Source organism: Struthio camelus, chromosome 17, assembly GCF_040807025.1.
Source record: "Struthio camelus isolate bStrCam1 chromosome 17, bStrCam1.hap1, whole genome shotgun sequence".
NCBI classification, from domain to species: Eukaryota; Metazoa; Chordata; class Aves; order Struthioniformes; family Struthionidae; genus Struthio; species Struthio camelus.
The window spans coordinates 17,354,622-17,375,092 of NC_090958.1; the positions used below are offsets into that span (position 1 = coordinate 17,354,622).

Genomic DNA, 20,471 nt, shown 5'->3' on the forward strand with positions numbered 1-20,471 from the left:
ACCGGGATCTTCGAAGCCACCCTAGGAATCAGTTTTGCCATACTGCAAATTATTAATGCGAATATGCTATTAAGGCAGCTGGCAGGTGCTCCAAGCGCTTTATGGAACTTGAACTTTTAAGTGCTTTCCTACTATCACTGGGGGCCTGATTAACGTAACAGACGGGGCAGGAGCCACCAGCATTCCCGTGAAGGGGTTACTTTTCTCTAACATTTGAAATACAGCTGTGGTTTTAAAAACCAAAGCACTGATTATCTGCCAAAAGCCACACTGCAACATTAATTAAAGGGATGCATAAACTAGTACTGGATTATCCTTATTTCCACCACATTTTAGAACTTATCTCTTCCGGGCCTTGCCTGGCAGAGCTCCAGCGGAGTCTGTAAGATTTACTTCTAAACTTACATTGCTAACAATGCCGCAATCTCATCTAGTGCTTCCTGGCAGGATATCTTTCAGTGTTTACAAAAGCTAAGCATCATTAGCGCCAAGTATAAGGACAAAAAGATACACTGGCGAGAAAGGACTGCAACCCACCTTGCCCGAGGGTCAGCCTCGTGCACTGCCTTGTAACCGGGCTGCCTCCCACCTCGCACGTGCACGTTCACATTCAAAGTGCAACCGTATACGTGTATGAAATCCCACATTACATCTAAAACGAAATTATCTTCCAAAACAAGGATCTGATTGCCAGGAGTCAATGGTAGCATATCAGGTATGGAGTTACCTGCTGTCCTCATTTATTCACAGATAAAAACAGAGCAGGTAAGTTATACATGGTGCCTATGAAAAAAAAAAAAAACAACTACACAAAATAGTTCAGTTGAGCTAGTGCTCTTGTTGCATCTCAGTGAACCTGAGCACGCTTTACTTTTTCCAGCTGTTCTCTGCACAAGGACGTCTAACACAGCAATGCTGAGACTTTGCACCATTAGACCTTTCCAATAGGATTGCTTTTTCCCCTTCTGCCAGCACCATCTGCTTCTACAGAGTAAACAGTGACTGCAGACAGGTTAAAGGACACGTTTTAAAAGCGACTCCCCATTGAGTACAAAGCAGCTTCACCTACAATTTCCACTAGTTTTTTTTGTGCCCTGGTGTTAACTGAGCCAGCACTGAGTCTGAAAACATCATTTCTAAGAACAGAAGTTATTTTATCATGACTTTGCTACTCTCCCCTCAGTGCGTTTGTAATGCAGTCCTGAGAGCGTTCTTTTTCCCCATTCGATTCGTATTCTCAGTTTCAAGTATGGCATAAAGTGAAATGGGTGGAAACCTGTATTTCCTCCTAAGTCAATACAAACAAAACACGTTTGTTCAATAGAAGACCATAATTTATTGGCAATTATTTTGAAACACTGATGACTGAATATAATAAAAAGACAGTTAAGAAAACAGAAAAACAAATCTTTAAATGCATCACTTAAAGGCATTTATTAAGGGGACACCATGTGCAGGCAGTTCCTGGTGCAACTGCCGGAAGAGCATGGCACATTTGTTCCTTTCCTGGGTCTTGCCTAGGGTGTGGAACAGTCTCGCTTGAAAGTAGAGAACATCTCTAAGTTGCTCTTTGCAATCCACTTTGGCAAAATAATCCTTAGCTTCATTTAGATTCAGAATAGCTGATTCCAAAGCTGTCAAAAAAAAACGGGGGGAGGGGGGTCATATTTAAGACAACATCACAGTAACAATTTCAAGCAATAGAGCCCCGCTCTAAGGAGCCCAAATATACATTCCTCAGCTTTTCAAAACAATTTGTGTCTTAGCAACGTGGTTTTTCAGCTAGTCTGCTATTCAACCTTTGCTGCAAAATATGGGCGGGAAAGTATGCCGATAAACAAGGTGCCATTATGACTACTGAATCTGTTCAAGTTGAACAGCTAATTCTAAATTAGTTTCCTTATTTGATAACTACATAACACTGTCGTATCATTTTTACTTCATTAACAGTGATCGGGGGTGTGCCTGTTCTAGCAGGACTCTCCTATCTACACTGGTTTGCAGTTCTCAACTTGTGAATGAGGTGTAAACGGAGAATTCTTCTTCACGCTACCTTCAACCTTCTTTTGCGGAGGGTAGGAAGCTGCAGAAGCCACCTGACATTTGGCCACCAAGAACATGGCACAGCCTTTGTCCAGCACAGCTCCGTGAGCCAAGACAGGCTCTATCGCCATATGCAGAATATTCAGGGCTTGTTCAGGAATCCCAAGGATCAGCTGGAAGAGAAACACTTTGTCGGTCTGATACTGAAATCCTTTGGTGAGAGCAGCTTCTTCTGAGAAGACTAACATAAGCCATATCTGTTTTTAATAAAGCAATGCTCCAGACAAGGATGCAGATTTGCCCCCCCCCCCCCCCCCGCAATCTTCTTTTACATTGAAACTTATTAGTAGAAATGAGCTACCACCTGAAGTCATTAGGCATGGTTTCCTCCACTCCAGTCAGTGCTGACAACCAGGACTCTGCCAGCTCAGAACAAACAATACAACTGAACTCCATTACAAGCATTATTTTTAATTCAAACACACATCAAATCGCGCTACTAGAAAGCCAAAGAACTAGCATAAGAAATACAAACTGGAGAAACGAAGGCAGGGCCAATTTATGCTTGCCTGCTTAATTATATAGAGTAACTACGAGCTCTACAGTAAGAGCTGTATATCAGCTCTTACTGATATACACGAAACTCAACTTTCTCAAAAGATTTTATATTTAGAACATGCTGCATTAGAATCAATAACTGAATTCCAACAAGGTTATGTTCTTAAATCTAACAGGAGTAAAATCGGTATCCAGATCCCCAGCATAAACGTTGCCCTACAGCCCTGTGAAAACACAAATCAAACATACCTGGGAGAAAGCCAAGTTCAGCACAGTTTCAGAAGCCAAGTACTGTAGACTATATTCTCGAGAGAGGGCAAGAGCCTGTAGCAGGACAGGCAAAGCTATCGTGTGACATGAAGATCTCCAGTAGAGCTCTGCTATTGACAGAAGTACACTAACCAAAAGAGGGGCAAGACTTATAAACCTTTCTTTTGATGAAAAATGGCCGCTTGTCTCCCCCCAACCCCACTCCCCGCTCCAACAAGCAAGTATCAAACAATTATCCCATGCCATGTTTAATAAATGAAATTATGATGTAATCTCCATATCACAGTAGGTAACTGAAGACTAGCAAAGTCTGAACACAGACAGATTGAAATGGCTGATTTTAATCATTGCCAAGCAGCTTTAATAGTCTGAAAATGAATCATTCTTACCTAATCACCATCTCAGTGTTCTTGATTTTCTGGCAGTGGATCAACAATTTCTGCAAAAGTTTGTGCGCCTCTGACATTTGATTTTGGGCTTTCAATACAAGAGCTTTTCTGCCATGGTAAAAAGGAAAAGTCATTGATCCTATGTTTACATTTTAGATAACAATTCTACTCTTGAGAACAACAATTCTACTCTTGAGAACACAGTAAAATGGGCCTTTATTTTGTGAACTTTGTTTCTGTAAATGTAACTGTAAAAATGTATTGTATCAAAGTGTATGTATGCTATATACTCAGGTGGAAGAAAAAACTAGTTATCTCTGATCACTAGATAACGCCCAGGCAGAAAGGATAAAATAGCTTTAACCAGAAAACAAGGACTACCAAAACCAAAGGCCAAACAAGTAGCAGAAGCAGGAGGGCATGCAAGCTAGAAAGCCCAAGTAATTATTTGTGTAAGAAAAACAGGTATGAGGTAAGCTAGCTAAAACGGGCACGAGCTAACAAGGACATGGAGTGACAGGGAAAGAGCAAGAACAGGGAAATAAGATACAAACAGACAGCAGTAGGAGAAGTGTTAAAATAACCGAAACCCATACACTGAGAAGTCTATTTAAAGGTCAGGGAAATCACAGACAGTCCAGCTCCAGAGGACAAGCATCAGGTCCCACAGCTTGACTACCTATCCTCCTGCTTACTGGTATTGGCTATGTCTTTAGGCTTTTTGCCTCGTTGCACATCAACAACAAATAGCTTTTAACAAAAAGTTGTTATTCATATACACCAAACAACAAGTTTTAACCCCATCTATTTCTAACATACCATTTTCATTTAGAAACAAGAACATACTAAGAGGAGAGAAATACATTTATATCATCCCATTGTGTAGATGGAGAAACTAGGACAGAGATGAAGACATTTGTTCAAGCTCTTATTGTAGCAGAGTTGTGACTACGCCCTACGTTCCTAGCTATTTTATATACAATTCTTCATTGTGCATAGTTTGGAGTATAGTTACCATGAGTAGATTTTGAAGAAGTACTCCGTGTTCTCAAAAGAGCAGATCTACAGCTCCAGAATAACGCAAATTTCTACAATGCCATTCTGGTTTTAAAATCCCCAAAGAAACAACTAGAATGGATTACTGCAGGAAATACTCTTAACAGAGTAATTATTACAGGATAGACAACACTACCATAATTAATACTGGAAAGGAATGAGCATACAAATACATGTGACTGCCAGCAATCATTTTGTTTAATTTTTAATTTTCTTCATGGGATAAACCTGTAAATTTATTATGCAGATTCATGACTTCTTACCTGTATACTCCTTCAATGCTGTTAAGTGCTGTAATTCCTGCTACAAGAGAATCTGCTATATGATATCTGCCATCATTCATGGCTCTCTCAAACTGTATTTTCTGATCAAACAGCATCCAAAGCTAAACAAAGAACATCCAGGAATAAGTTTAAGAGGTTGTGCATGCTCGTTTTCTAACCCTAAATTAGAACTTAATTTTTATTTCCCCTGTGGATATTTATGCCCAGAAACAACTAAATCCATGTTTGCTTGTTTGACAAGCTCTCCTCTCTGACGGAGGCATTATTTTCATGCTTTTGTACAAAGCTATATGCTACGTGGCTTCCCGTGGGGTCGTGTGCCAACTGAAAATAGCACACGTAGCCCACGGCATACAGAAAAAAGGTATGAATTAAGATGCAATGGAATTCAGATCCTGTCGTAACACAGTTGCATAATTTACAGGCTACATTATATATATTCTACCTGTGCATGCTGACTATTGGGAGGGAATCTTTCCTTTAGATGTTTCAGTATTTCAGAAGCAGCTGCAAAGTATCCCTGTAACACAGAAACAGCACTCTGATAAGCATGCACCAGGGCAAGCACCACTCCCCTTGATTTCATCACAGCTCTAAAGGAAAGAGGAGCCGGCCAAGCAAAAGCCCTGTATTTTCTTCCCCTCCAGTGCAGAGATTAAAGGCAGAACACAACACGACTCTAGTCCCACACTCTCTGTCAATAACGCCCACATATCCTCTCACCCCAATGACATTTTGTGCAACTAGCCATAAAACTCACCTGCTCTGCATGTAGCTCAGCCAGGTGACACAGTACTACAGCAAAGGACTCTGTGTTATTCTGCTGTACGCCCACATTCACAGCCTCCAGACTGTTCATGCTCAGCAAGGTCTGGGCTTGCTGAAGTGCCATGGTGCTTTAGCAAGAGAAACACCTTTTAGCTTTCGAGCGACAAACATGAATCATTTCTAACCTATGGTCTTGTTATGACAGTGGTCTACAGACTCTTTTTTCTGGTAAGCCAGAGGCCTGGGGGAGAATGGCAACTTGTAAAATAACTGCTAGCCAGGAACTCTAGACTACGCAAGTGCATACAACATACTGAAAGCCGCACACAGTTTAAGCACAGAGATGCTGAAAATTGGGGCACAGGAATATTAAACTTAAGCACTATTTGCCACTATTAAATGATCTCTTCTCCCATGTGAGTTTTAAACGAACATAAGAGAATGAAAATAATTGCACCCAGCATTTACTGAATCACACAGTCCGAATGCTTTATTTTAGTACACCAGAGAGACGCAGTCACTTATTACACCTATATAAATAACTCAAAATGCATTACCTGCTAATAACTAGAGTGAGCTAACCTAAGAGTTCACAAGAAAAAATACCTGCGGCCATATAATCTCCAAATGGCAGTCTTCTGAGCTATACTAATATCAATAAGCTCTGACAAGCTGTGTTTCCAGTGTAACAGATCAGAATCTTTTAAGGCATCCATTAGCTTGTTGGCAGCCTTTCCTGCAAAAGCTCTTTGCTGAACCAAGGACTGTATTCCCAGGGAAGCCAGGTACTGGCGAGAGAGGGAAAAAAACAAACACTGAAAGACAACAGAGTACACTACACGTGTGAATTACATCACAGCAAGAGGTATAAACCAAGAAAAAAGTCCCAACTAAAAGACAGATGCTATTCAGCACAGACAAAAGAACACTGCTACATCGATTTCTTTAAATACGCATTTACCCCCTCCACGCATATATGAATGCCATTTTGCTAGATGTGAAAAGTAATTTCCACTCCTCCACAGAGTAGTCTTAAAGAGAATGACATGGCTTTCATCTGGATTCCTCCAACGATGAAACAGCTACGAACACACAGAGCCTTTCCCCTCCTTCCCCACCAAGCGGCCATTACGCTGGTTGCATAACCAGCGACCCCTTTCTTTGCCAATTTTCCTACGGCCGTTACTTCTTTCCATTTTATGAGATCACCTATGTCATAGGCTGATTTTTGGAGCCTACCAGGTAGCCACCCCTCTATACAGTATGATGCCTGCTCTGCATCTCGCAGCATCAACTACTTGGTTCCCTTTAGACCAATTCTCTTAACAAAGAGATTGCAGTTCTTGGGGGAAGACGGAACTAAACTTTATCAGCCAACTGATACATATGAAAGGGCACAAAACTAGTCGAGGAGAGGGCTGCCTCACAAGATTTCACAGCTGGGATAGAGCAGTACAAGTAAATACGTGTTCAAAGCCCTGCTAGAGACATCAGCACCGAGTCACAGGGAAGGCAGACACTGAAGCATAAGAGCCTCCCTTCAACGCCAGCAGATTGCGTTAAAGGCCTAAGACCTGGTGCTTGGAGCCAGCCCAGTAGCTGCGGAGAATTCTTCTGGCTGCGAAGCAAACAAGTTAGAAGTAAAAGCAGTGAGCCTTGCAATAATGCACTGACATTAGAGCAACCGAACTCTAGTTTGTTAATATAAAGATTAAAAGCTAGAAGCTAGATATATGAAGATTAAAAGCTAGAAGCTAGATATATGAAGCTAGATTTTGCAGAGTAAAATAGGCTGATTTAAACTCAGTTACACATTTGAACAGTTTAGCCAATGAGACGAAACCTTGTAAGGCACGCTCCCTGACACGCCTGTACTAGTCCTAGCATAAGTTAAGGATAAATGAAACGGACTTACTGGCAAACCAAAATGTAAAGATTTGTTTACAGAGTGCTCCAGCAGAACACAGCTATCAAATATCTTCTGCTCCAAGATGTACAACCAGCTCTAGTAAGGGAAAAAGTTTAAAATCTCATTGCAAATATCTAATGGTTACAGCATTTTTAACTTCTCTTACTTTTGCATGAAATGCACAAGAACTCACTGGAAACACAAACCATACTTTAGAATAAATATGATACTTCTGAAACTTCTATTAAATGCTACACAGCAAAAAGGTCCAGCTAGGCTGAGACACTGGCTTGACAGCAGTCAATACTGGAGGTTTCAGAGAAATGCAAAGTCACCCCATTAGAGTTAACTGTGGAAAGCAGCGTCTTGGGAGTTTGATATCACTGATACCAATTCATTACAACATTAATACTAATTACAGAAAAAAAAAAAACTCAGAGGAAACATTAAGTCTTTCCCTCCTCCTTTCCGTCTGTTGAAAAGAAGGCTGATAGTTACTCTCTGAAAATCCAAGCGACACTAAGGGTAAGGTTTATAAAATTATTTGAAGAAAGCTCTTTAAAGCATATAAGACTAAACTCTGATCTCGGGATCACAACTCCTGTTTAAGAAATTCATCCCAAATCATAACAAAACCTTACCACGATCTCCCTCTAGTCTGTTGCTCTGGGTGACCCATCTGCCAGAAACAACATGTCATCCCACTGTGAGATGATCATATTTGAATTACTGATGCATTTGCTGAGATATTACCCAAAGAGTAGTTCTGCAGCCGTTCCCTGAGCAAAGGTACAGATAACACAGACAAAAGTGACATAACCTCTATTTCAGCATCGCTGTCTTACCAGGCAGTGTTGCAAGCAAACGTGATCATTAGACTCCTGTGCAATTCGGATGGCTTCCTGAAGCGCAAGTTCAGCCTGTTGGCTATCAGCAAACAAAAACACAGAACACATTTGTATTCCCATAGTGCTTAAAGAGCAGCATTACAAAAATACAGAGGAATACTGCTTTAAATTATGCATATCCCACTCAGAAGAGAACTCTGATTTAATAGATCAGATGAGAAGGCCTGTACTTCCTTCTTACCACTTTAGCAATATATTCTAGTCTTGAAGCTAGCGAGCAAGGCAGCATCACGAGAAACTACCTGTAACCCCTAAAGGGACTTTCAAACCCATGTTCAAGCCAATATGCTAAGTTACTTTATCTTGCCCCTGTTCAAACAGTATCTGCCTATGTAGAAAAGTTGTTGCTTTCAATGTTTCAGTCTCCTTCTCATCTCCAGTCCTTTTACAGGATGCATCCAGGCAGAAGTCAACAAATGCAAGCCATACACGTCAGTGGGTAAGTCACCCTTATTTATCAATAAAATAACACTCACACCTACAGCTTTTTAGAAATAATACATAGTCTCTCCGATTTCTTTTTTTTAATTATTCTCTTTCCAGGTCACCAGCTCTGTATTGGTTTGAGCATAACAGAAAAACAACTGCCCCTTTTTGAGAACATAGTTGGAAATAAGCATCCATTTCCGCTGACCTTTCTGAGGTCGTGGAAACGTAGCAATTGAGAACTTAACTCCCTAGGAACGGACACAGACAAATGTCAACCCTTATGGTGCTGTGGATGACTTAGTTATTATGGAAGCCAAATAAACGTCAAAATACAAACAAAACAAAACAAATCGAGATTCCAATAAAACTCCAGCTCAACCCAACTATAGCTGTTATTGAATTAGAGAAAGTACCTTCTTCTCTTGAGCAGATTTTCATAATGAATCAAAGGTCCATCCATTAGCACTTAAGAGATGCAACAAGATGAATTGTAGTTGCACAGAACAATGCATTAACTTACTAATGGCCGAACCGACAGTGCAGTGCAGCTAGATTTAGAGCAGCGTATCGCAAACTCCGACCATAACCTTCATCCCCGTTGCTTTTGCTTTCTGCTCCAGTGAGAATTAAACGGTCAAAATAGTGAAGGAGGCTGTGTGTTGAACTGAAGACATCCTGCACTCTGAGATTATTTAAGTAGCTTAAATAATGCTAAAAATGAAAGCAAAATCAGATTTAAGTATACACAACTATTAAAACACTAAGTTTTTGATTATAGTTTCTGTATATCTTATCGAGAAAGGCTGCTTAACAGCTATGATGGTGAGGAACGACTACCACTGTATCAGCACTCGGGAAAATGCTCAGAAGAATAGGAGCAACTTCCAAATGCCCTGCACGGAGAATGGGGATGCTAAAACTACATATTTGGCCTCTGACATTGAGGAGAGGGCAGGCCAACCTTTTCTGTCAGAGGAGCAGAACACCAGAGAGGGCTTCTTGAGCTGTGAAGTCCAGCACCTCCTCTGGCAGCCATTTCAAGGAACCTTCTCCAAATGGGAGCAAGGAAAATCCTGTCTGCCTTAGCCAAAAGGGTGACTGAGAAGACTTGGAAACTAGACGAGGAGAGAGTTTACTGGAAACTCATGGGAACTGCTCAAAACAAAGTGCTCTGGGAAGAAGGCAAATGCTTGCAGTGCAGTTTAGAACCCTTTGTCTATGTGAGTCGTCTATTGTTTTCAGTCTTCAAATTACTTTTAAGCACCAGAAGTAAAGTGAATATCAGTAATCAAAATCAACAGATATTTCATCTAATAGTGATTTCTAAATTATGGGACTATAATGCCTGAAATTTCTTAAGTTTTGGATTTAGTTCAACTAGAATGCACTGCAATAGTCCAACCAAAGTTAAGAGGATTATATCTATGCACAAAGCCAGACATGTGGTAAAGTACTTTACTTAATTTTAAGGTTTCTGTACCTTCCAGAGTTTCGGCCTGAATTGCTAAACATTCACATGCTACTTACTCACATTTTTATCATCTGCTTATATTTCAATATAGAATAAATTACTCCCAAATAATCCCATCCTAGAGATATGAAGAAATCCCTTTACAATCATTTTGGATGAAGAAAGAGATACTTACTGCTTCAGCAAAGTCTGGATTAAATTTTAACAAGTTGTTCAATTCCTTCTGTAAAGATGCTGGAGTAAGAGCCTTTGTTTCATCATTCTTTAGTAAAGAAGCCTGGAATAAAAATTGAAATCAATGGTAAGTAACTCAAACTAGAGGGTCACAACAAATTTGATACATGTTTGTCAGTTTGTTATCTGCTCAGAGAGAGCTTTAAAGAAGATTTCGTAACAGCTCTGTCTACTATGACACTGAACCACCAGCGGCAGTTTCGTTATAAGCTATACTATAGCGCTTACTTTCCAGAGATCACAGAGACCAAGTAAAATAAAAGCTTATTCAAAAGACTGTTTAAAGGTACATTAAAAATTCTGTTTAAGTCTCTCTTTGAACAATTATTGCAACAGATTGTTCACTGAAATTACACTTATCTTCTCACAGAAAATTCAGGAAACTAAACAGAAGTAATCCATAATCTGTTTTGGAAAGAACATCAATTAATAAAAAGTGGTAATAATCTAGTTACTAGAATAAGTATTACTGAATAATAAAAAGACTTCAAATTTCAGGACCCCCCAAAGTATTTTGATTCTTCCACAATACCATAATTAGGAGAAAAAAGGCTTTTTTTATACATATAGGTAACAGATACTCTATATAAATAATAATTGCCAAAAGCACAACATAAGAGATTATCACTGCAATTAAAATCCATGTTTGTAAAATAACATAAAGCAACTATACGCTAATGAGACATAGCAGGTCGAGACATCAGGTTATGTGCTAAAAGGCTGCACACACAAAAAGGAGCACAGGGGAACAACGGCGGGTGGGGGAACTCAAATAACACCTGCCCTGCTTTCCCCCACGTCTGCCACTGGAGGAGGGCCATCAGCCCCACTGTGTGGGGTGCCACCCACCACCCATCGGGGTGAGTCAACCCAGAGCACCTTTCAGACTGAGGGCGGTTACTCCTCCAAGGTACGGGACACTGGGACGCGCTACGGGATCCAGGGGAAGAGCGCTTCGGGCTTGTCCAAGACTCTATAGGAGGTTTAACATTTAGCAGGAGGAACCAAAGGTGGGGAAAGCGATGAATCAAATGTGAGAAAATACAGGGATAGCGGGATAAAAGGGGCTGGACACGCGCAAACAGATTGCTGGTCAGCAAGTTTGCTGGGCCACACCCTGTGCCCGATCACCACAGCCTGTCCCTCGCTGTTCTCATTAAACTACATTTCTAACTATTTTCCTGGGCGAGGGGCTCTCTATTCTGTGTGCATGGAGGTCAGAGTGCCAGCAGCTGGAGTCAGACTACAGGTCACAGGGGTCTGGCTGTCTGTGGCATCAGCCACTGGAGCGGGGGAATGACTGGTGATACATCAGTGTGTGACTGCTAGAATATATCAAGTTGGGTAAGCGGCTTGGGAGCTAGCTACTGAAGCCGCTGTAAGTCCGCGCTAGACATGCACGTGGCTCTGTGAGCGAGACAACCAGAGGTCTAAGGCAGCTGGTGGAGAGGCCACGGAACGTGGGGGTCAACTGAGAGACCCATTCACATGTGTGTGTGTGCATCTGTGCGTGACGCACCTGGAGCCGAGAGGATCCAAGGGCCAGTTACTGGACAGGCTGAGGGCCTAAGCCCACTTGCTGCAAGAACGCACGCTGTGTGCGTGTGTATGCATGTGCATGGGCTGGGGTGTGCAAAAGGGTCTGCACCAGCAGCTGGAGTAAGGCTGCACGCCTTGAGGACTCGTGCCTAGATTCTAGCAGCTGGGGAGAGTGAGGATCCAGGGCCAGCTACAGGATAGACATGTATGTATGTATGTATGTATGTATGTATGTATGTTCCACTAACAAGCTTCCTCCTAAAGGGAACAACAGTAGGCTGCTGATGGCGTTTGTGTGAATGTTTTCTGTGTTCATCTGTGCGGCCAGCTGCGTGCATATGTGGGTGCCTAGTGGGAATATATACTCAGTCTCACTACTGGTTGATCATGGAGCTGCAGCAGCCTCACCTCAATCAGGCTACCAGATTTGACAACCCCTAACAGTAAATATTTCTTTGAACTTTTAAAATATAATACGTAATGCTTCATATACATGTATTTTATATTGCTAGCAAACTATTACAAGCATGCAGCATATTTAATGACACTTGTGCCCGTGCGTATTGCTCCTCCTTTTTGCATTTACCAGCTGGAATAATCAACAAAACTGCACCTTTATCAGACATTGAATTTGAAGTGCTCAATAGTCAGAACTGAAGTGACCTTCTCCGAATCAAATAACATCGTACGGTCTACATGCCTGGATAAAGCAGTTTTAACCCCAAGTGCTCACATCGAGCAACTACATGCACAATAGAAAATTCAACAAGTCTTTAACAGATTTAATGAAATATCATGTTTGATAATGTACATAAAGATGAAAATGATGTTATGGATCATTTACCCCACTCTTTTCAGAATCAACATACCTGCTGAGAAAGAAAATACTCTGCTTGTTTCTGGGAAAGAGGCCCATTACAAGATATCTCTTCTTCCCTGCTAAAAGCCACTATGGTTAGAAACAAGGGCAATGAAATGGAATACAAGAAAATACATTTTACCAGACGCTCCAACTTTTGCTTTATAAAGTTTTACGAGGTATTGGAGTTCCACAGCTTGAAGGAGAAAATTTAATAAAGAATAAAATCTACTACATCAAAGCTAGCAGGCTGAACAATTCCGCACAGCTCAGACAGTTATATCCCCACAGGTGAAGGAAAGTGGATGTCATTTCGATGGATCAGTCATTATAGAACCAGACCTGAATCATAACCATCGGCCTGCAGAGACTGCGGTCAACATGAACATTATCCTACATACATATAAAAACGTTAAGAGAAACAGCAGATACAGATTGAGAGTTACACATTCAAATGGCTTAGCTCTTTTGCTCCTTCCTCGTGAGGACGGCCACAAAGAAATTAAATAGCACTTTGGCCACATACGTGACTCCAGAGAACAGCTGCTCTGCAAGAGCAGAGGAACGTTTATTCCATTAAAAGATGGCAACTACAGCATAACGGAAGACTCCAAAGGCTGTTAACTGATCCCCAAGCTACAGCTGAGCACACACAAGCAAAGGTTTTCATAGAGACAGTTTAGAAAAAAAAATACAATGTAAATATATGGATATATAAAATACTTTTAGTATTATTCTTATGGTGAAACACCTAAACTTTAGTGGGTGAAAAGTCTCAGTAATTGCTTCTCATCTTTAACATAAACAAATGTGAGTTCTTCTATTTGAGAAGGCTGAAAAGAGAAACCAAAAATGTTAAGCTGAACTTTGCCTTGGAGGGGAACCTTTCCTTGCTGGAAGCAGAAGTGACCTCTTCAACAGCATTAGAACGTCACACTAGCATAACTAGAGAAGAAATAATTCAACAGTGGGCCACATGGAAGGAAACTATGGGCAGCTGGCCTTTAGACCGTGGTTCCCTAAGTGAACATGAGAATGGGGTACCGCCATCTTCTATGGCACACTGAGAGTAGAACTGCTGCCATCTACAAGTCTCACCACATGGTGGCACCAAGGAAACAGAGAGGCCACCCAGCTCTGCAAGGGGGCATGAGGCTCTAGAAAAACTAGCTCAGCTCGACACATCCTCTTCATGTTCATTATATTTCATCATTAACACAAAGGCAGAGCTTTTCGAATCCAAAGGTGACATAACCTTCCCATCCCCACCCTCCTCCTCAAGAAAGGAAAAGTTCTAACATTTCAGTGTTATCTGTCCGTAAAGAACACATTCTTAAGGAGTAGTTAGTGTATTTCTGAACTACCTTCCAAGTTGAATAACTGCAAGTTAACAAAACCAATGCAAGAAATTCTGTGATCCGTACACAAGGTAAAAAACAAACAAACAAATGAACAAAACCCTACATCAACTATAGGATCGGACTACGTTAATAATTACTTCTTTGGCTTAAAAGCTTATGAACAGTATTTTAAAACTTTGTTTAAGTTTTGGCTTGGACCTAAGATTTCTTCTAGCTATATGCATCACATAACTCTGACATGAGGCAATTTAGTGACATACCTATTCTAAGGAGAATATGAGCTAATACAAGATTACAGTTCACTTCATCTCCTTACTGCAGCTCAAGTTGCTAGTCTCTCATATCTAAATTAAATTCAAATTCTGAGATTCTAACAAGTTATTAGCGACAGGACATGCATAGAGCCTAGATGAGCATTCATAAGAGCTTGAAAATTTGAACAGTAGTAGAATCTTTGGCAGGAAAAAAAACTTAAATTTACATTGATAGGTACAAAGGTAATCTGAAATAAGACTGAGAAACCTCTTAAAGAGTGGAAAAGACTTGAACAGCAAGCAGTATGTCACCTTAGAGGCGCATCAAGTTCTTCTTTCTCCATCTTCCCCTCTAGTTCTTCTGTATTTGTCAGCTCCATATCACTCTCATCAATTCCATCTTTCTTCTCATCATTTTGAAAGTATTGCTGAAGTGCAGTGTAAAGTTTATAGACCTGACTGAAAGAAAGCTTATTGTACGCCAAGATCATATGGCGCAGAAATAGACCTGCAAAAGAAAAACATCTGTTATGACAACTATCTGTGAAGCTCTTGTTTCAGAGGGGAGACTACAAATCATGATAATAGCCAGAAGCTCAAACTGCATTATTTAATTTCGCTCAAGCGTCTCATCTTAGCCTACCAATTGACAAAACTCACTTGCGTAGGGTGTCAGTCTAAAAATAATTTAGTGGCAAATCTCACAGATTATCTGATCACAGAACAGCTGTTAAAAAATCACTGTTAAAAGATTTACAATGCTATATGCAAAACTGATTGTTTATCTGAAACATCTGAGCAAAGGAATATTATATAATGAAATGTACATCCCCTGTACTCCCCCAAAAGAAAAGTAAATCTTTACCTTGAGTGAATTACATCAGTATTAGTTATCACATCAAACATACCTTATTGATAATAACTACTTACCTACTACACTTGTTTTATGAACTTCTGGCTCTGTCCCAGTGAATGAATCTGAAAGGTCGTCAAAGAACTGTTCCATATCTTTCAGTTCCCCTTCTGCCATAAGTTTTAATCTAAATTGGGGAGGGGAAAAATAACTTTTTTGGGGGTTCTAATATTGCATGTCAAATAAATACTCCTTCATTTTCCGGTACAGATGAATAAACGCAGGCAGAACCAAATGGTAGCTAGCTCATTATGCCAAAGTTTTTACAATTGTGAACAAAAGCAAAACATGTTAAAGGTAGTATAATAATGTAAATAAATAATAATCGCGTAAATAATAAATATGACTGTAAATAATAATCATTTTTCTTTGAAAACAGTTCTTTCAATAAAGAGAATAAAGCAAAAGGATTATTATTCTTTTAATAACATAAGTATCAACCGATTTTAATACCGATTTTAAAACAATCACTGCTTTGCGAGCTCTTTAATGTCAGAACAGGTCTTCCGTATCATGGAAACCTGAAAATAGATCATTTCAACGTTTGCTTTGCCTGCCTCTCAGCCCTTACTTATGAGAACTGCAAAGGGGGGATTATCAGGGGGCCGCGGCCGGGGCAGGCGCAGAGAGCACAGGGTGCTCGCCTGCAGGTTTGGCCCGCTCTCACCGACTACCGCTCGCAGCCGGGGCGGGCGGGCCGCCGCCGCCGCCTACCTGATGTGCACGGAGCCGGCCAGGTGCGGGCAGGACTCCTCGATGGCTTTGCGCAGTCGCGACAGCGGCATATCGGGGCCCTGGGGAAGAGAGCGACATGTCGCGATAGAGGCCGGGGGGGGGGAGGGGGAGGACGCCGCCGCCCCCGGCCCGGCCCCACCTGCAGCAGCGGCAGCAGCAGCCGGTTGAGCCGCCGCCGCTCCAGCAGCCCGAGCTGCGCGCCGGCGCGGCCCAGCTCGCTGAGCAGCACCAGCAGCGCCATCTTGTAGGGGGTGACCCAGTCCTTGATGCCGAAGACGTTGGCGTGCACCACGCCGTTCGTCATCATGGGGTTGAAGTAGAGGCTCTCGTGCACGCTCGCCATGGCGGCGGCGGCGCCCCCCCTTTCCCCCCGCCGCCGCCGCCGCCGCCACCACCCGGGAAACCGGCCTCCGCGAACCAGCCAATCGCAGCAGCCGCCCGCGTCACGCGGGCAGCGCGGTGGCCAATGGAAGGATCGGCTGTGCGACGGTGTGAAGGCTCCGGGCGGCGAGCCGGGCCGCCACGGAGAGGTTCCGGGGGGCGACGGGCGCCACCGGCCAAGGAAGCCGGTGTTAGGGCGGCGGGCGCGGCAGAGGGTCGCCGTGTGCCTCTCCTCCGCCTCTTGGCGCTGCCACCCTCTGGCCGGCCCTTACCTGACAGGGCCGTCACGGGGTGATGGCGATGGTGATGGCAATGGTGGTGGCTAGTGACTTGGTGGCGTGGCCACAGCCCACTCCTGCACCTGGCCTGGCGGCCTGTGGCGGCTCCTCCATCAGTGGGGCTCGGGACCTCGTGTCTGCGGTGCCTGCCGTGGCTGCCGTCGTCCCATAACGTCCTGGGACCTCTGAGCCCTTCGAGGCATGCCAGAGGTCTGCGCCACTGCCCAAGGAAGGCGTGGCTGCCATCCCCGTTGTCCCAGTTGCCCAGGTAGGATCTGGCCCCACGCATCCCTCCAAGGAAGGCCGGTTACAGAGTCCTCCAGACTGAACACGAGAAACCACGTCTTCGCTGTGAGGGTGGCTGAACATGGGGACAGGCTGCCCAGAGAGGCTGTGGAGGCCATCTGTGGAGATGGTCAAACCTCAGCCGGAGCTAGGCCTAGGCAGGCTGCGCGAGCTGGCCCTGCTGGAGCAGGGCTTGGACTGGGCAGTCTCCAGAGGCACCACCCAACCTCAACTGTTCTGCGAGTTTGACAGCAACAACGAAGCTGAATGTGCCGCAGCTCTCCGAGGACTTGGTGCTTTCCCCGTAGCTGGTCACTAAAGAAGCCGGGAGAGGCTTCACTGGGCTATGCTGAGGAGTTTGATCCATGCTCTGATTTGAACATTTCCATGGTGCAACCCGAAACTTAACACCACAAAGCAAATTTGCTCCTGTTAGATCCTGGCGGATAACTTGGAAAAAAAAAAAGAGTCCTGATAAGGATCCTGTCTCCACCTCACTCTCTGGTGATATGTAAAACGCTGGAGGATTACAGAACGGCTGCTAGTCATCGTTACTTGTGATTTCATGACAGAAGTAAATGGGACCTCTAGCATTAATAGATTTAAATCTGTTAATACTTCTTTGGCACAATCCAGAAGGCTCAGTGAGGGCAAGTTTCTTATTAATAGAACCTCTGCAAACACCACTTTTCAGTCAGAGAGTAGCAGATGGGGTTAAAGTTCCATGTTTAAAAATAATCTACATGGTCACAATTTAGACATGCTAATGCATTAGAAGTGATCTCAAATCACATGTTACAACTATGATTCATCAAGATCTGCCCAAAATAAGGTGGGAGTGGCAACTGCAGTTGTCAGCATAGCTTCTGGATCTCAGCTGTGTTAGGCCCACATTACTCCCTAAAACATCTGTGTTTGGGAGGGTTTCTTTTTGACAAGTCCATTCCAAAGCTAAAGAAAAAAATCTAGTTTTGGTTTGTTTTGCTCATTCGTAGGACAGAATGTTTACCCCAGTTAGAGCAACTGGGTCAGGAGTTCTCATGTTTTAAGATTATCAACAAAAATATTTGTGCATAACTCAGTACTTCAGGGATGACGCTCTGAGCTGACACTAAGTTTAGGGGCCACAAAAGTTTTAGGAAGCCAAACCGTACTGATGTTTCTTAAGGTGCCTTAAAGCAATCTCTTACATGAGAAAATGACAGGTAATTGTCAGGTAAGGGGAACAAAAGGTAAAACATTTGACTTCTTTGACTTGCATTTGACTTCTTGCTCTGTCGCTAGCTTGCTGATTAGCCTTAGCTCATTTAATTTGTGTACTTACACTCCCTTTCCAGTAGTAAGCACTGGGCTCCCAGCATCCTGTATGTTTTAAAGCCTCAGATGAAAGATTCTTAAAAAAAGGAAGAAAAAAAGTACTTAGAAATGAAAAATATTTGTAATACAATGTCTATTTGTATCCCAACTGGCTTGGTCTGTAAGCGGGGAAATGAGAAAACTGTTTAACAGGCTTTTAATCTCTTACACAAACATGTAAAAAAGTATTTCAAAAGCTTTTAAAAATAAGCTTCTGCTCTTTTCACTTTTAAGATGCATTTTGGAGAACAGTTGTCATTCCTCCTGTTTTCAGAAACAGTTGTTTCTCAAATTTTAAAGGACTGGTCCTGTTGTTTGCTTTGTTTTTGTTAGTGTTTGTAATTCCTTTTGCTGTCCCTGGAGAAGGTTGATTTAAATCTTGTTTTTTTTCCAAGACATGGATCTAAGAAGCTGAGATCTCACACACCTCTGTCTAGCCCATCTGTCAGGCCAATGGAAGGGGGATGGCAGAGAGCGACAGGTTAATCTGAAGAAACAGCAAAGCCTAGAAAAAGAACAAAATTATCATATTATAGAGTACTGAAAACAACAGCTATCAAGCTTAAACAGTAAAATGAGTTGAACTCTGAAGAATGGAATCTTCTATGTTACATTGTGTGTGCGGGACAAATGTGCTATTGCTTTGTTCCAGCATTGTATTCACAAAGGCCTTTCTAATAAAAATTATCTTTTCAGTTGCTTTGACTAAACTTGCAAGTTATTGTTGCAAAAAGTGAAAGCGATATTGTATTTTTTGTTAAATTATGTGTAAAGTTCATAGTATATCAAAGGCTTTCCAAGGAACATAAGCATTTCCAAAAAAGAGATGACCTGATTTTGAATGAAAAAGTGGTATGAATGCACATCCACAAGTTGGGCTGCATGAACATCAGCTCTTGATGCTAAAGCTGCCAAGACTGTGTCATTCGGATGGCGATTACATATTTAAATGTTTAACTTAGTTCATGTATCGGACCTTCTGCTCCAAAAATGTATCTATTCTGCACAAATATTAAATATTCCATGCAACCTTTTGTAAATTTTTCTGGTTCCTGGGCAAAATTTATTTTCAGCCAATTTTGTCTGCCCGTCTTTAAGGCTAGAGCCTCCTTTGTTCTTTGGCCCTGCGTGCCTTAGTCTTATGTAAAGCTTTCCTGAAGACTTTTTTCTTTTTTTTAAATATAATCTTTTTGGTTAAAAGCCTCCGTTTCTTGCAACCTTTGATTTTGTACATATTCATATGGTAGGCAGAACAATTAATAATGAGGCTCTAGGAGCCAGTTGAAACTGGATTTTCAATCCCATCTCCTCTGTTACCTAAAGGTTATGACCAAAGGGCTTGATAGACTAATCAAGATTTTGGCCTTTTGCCTATAGCATTGTGGCTTTTAATTCTCTTTGTGACAAACCACTGCTCATACGCAGAGGCGCCAAAAAATCCCGTGTTTCAGCGACTGCCAGATTCATGCCCAAATACTGGCAAGTCTGGTAGTAGATGGCTAGTGACTGATCCGGTTACTCCATGTGTTAACAAGACAATTGCTATTGGATTTTATAGCCAGTTCCATTACCTTGGGGGAAATCCAGTACCTGACAGTTAGTGTGGTCCCCTTCCTGCAGACTTTGCCTTGGGGGGAGGGGAGGGGAGATCTTTCATCTACCCTTTCAGTGCGAGAAATGTATATTCTGTGACGTCCTGGTTCCCGAACTATTAAAAAAGAAGAAAAAGGCAGCAGCCTTCAATTTAAAAGGGAGCACTGCCTAATTGGTACTTAACATATACACCACCAGTATCACCGCTCACGGTGACCGCGGTTTGTCCACCCAGCAGGTGAGCCGGGCTAACCCCTGGCCTGTCACAAACCGTTTTCCTCTCAGAAACGGATTCCCTCTCAGAAACCGTTGCCGCGCACCCAAACGTAACCCTCCATTTCTTTGCGCGGCGACTATCGCATTTTAACAGCCCTTCCGAAGGCCTCCGCGGACTCCCAGCTGACGCGCGGGGGCGGATTTTCCCGCTCCGTTACGAGACACGCCTGCCTGTGGCCTCTCCTCGCCATTTCGGGGGGGGAAGGGCATTTCCGCCCCCGGCCCTGCGCGGTGCGCAACCACCGCGCTCGCGCCGCCGCCCGCCCTTCCCCGCGCAGCCCCGCCCCCCCGCCAACGGCACCTTCCCCTCTCCCGATTGGCT

General features: G+C 42.6%; 1 protein-coding gene and 1 long non-coding RNA gene across 3 annotated transcripts; both read right to left on the minus strand.

Moving 5' to 3' along the window:
- Positions 1-1,312: 1,312 nt before the first annotated feature.
- On the minus strand, positions 1,313-16,444 carry ANAPC5 (anaphase promoting complex subunit 5). Of its 2 annotated transcripts, none has more exons than XM_068910925.1 (17): positions 16,120-16,444; positions 15,960-16,039; positions 15,263-15,372; positions 14,645-14,840; positions 12,728-12,794; positions 10,261-10,362; positions 9,135-9,325; positions 8,123-8,204; positions 7,284-7,373; positions 5,975-6,156; positions 5,361-5,496; positions 5,046-5,120; positions 4,580-4,701; positions 3,261-3,368; positions 2,851-2,998; positions 2,054-2,216; positions 1,313-1,634 (listed from the first exon to the last, which is right to left on the minus strand). In XM_068910925.1, exons 1-17 carry the CDS (start codon positions 16,321-16,323, stop codon positions 1,420-1,422), a joined length of 2,271 nt encoding a protein of 756 aa, XP_068767026.1. In that variant the 5' UTR covers positions 16,324-16,444; the 3' UTR covers positions 1,313-1,419. The 2 variants fall into 2 exon arrangements, with proteins under 2 accessions (XP_068767026.1, XP_068767025.1); XM_068910924.1 differs by having other exon boundaries at positions 12,728-12,797; positions 16,120-16,403.
- Positions 16,445-18,354: 1,910 nt separating this feature from the next.
- On the minus strand, positions 18,355-20,419 carry LOC138061402 (uncharacterized). The gene is made up of 3 exons (XR_011135122.1): positions 20,145-20,419; positions 19,852-19,988; positions 18,355-18,785 (listed from the first exon to the last, which is right to left on the minus strand). It is a non-coding gene; the product is annotated as an uncharacterized lncRNA (long non-coding RNA).
- Between the last annotated feature and the right edge of the window lie 52 nt (positions 20,420-20,471).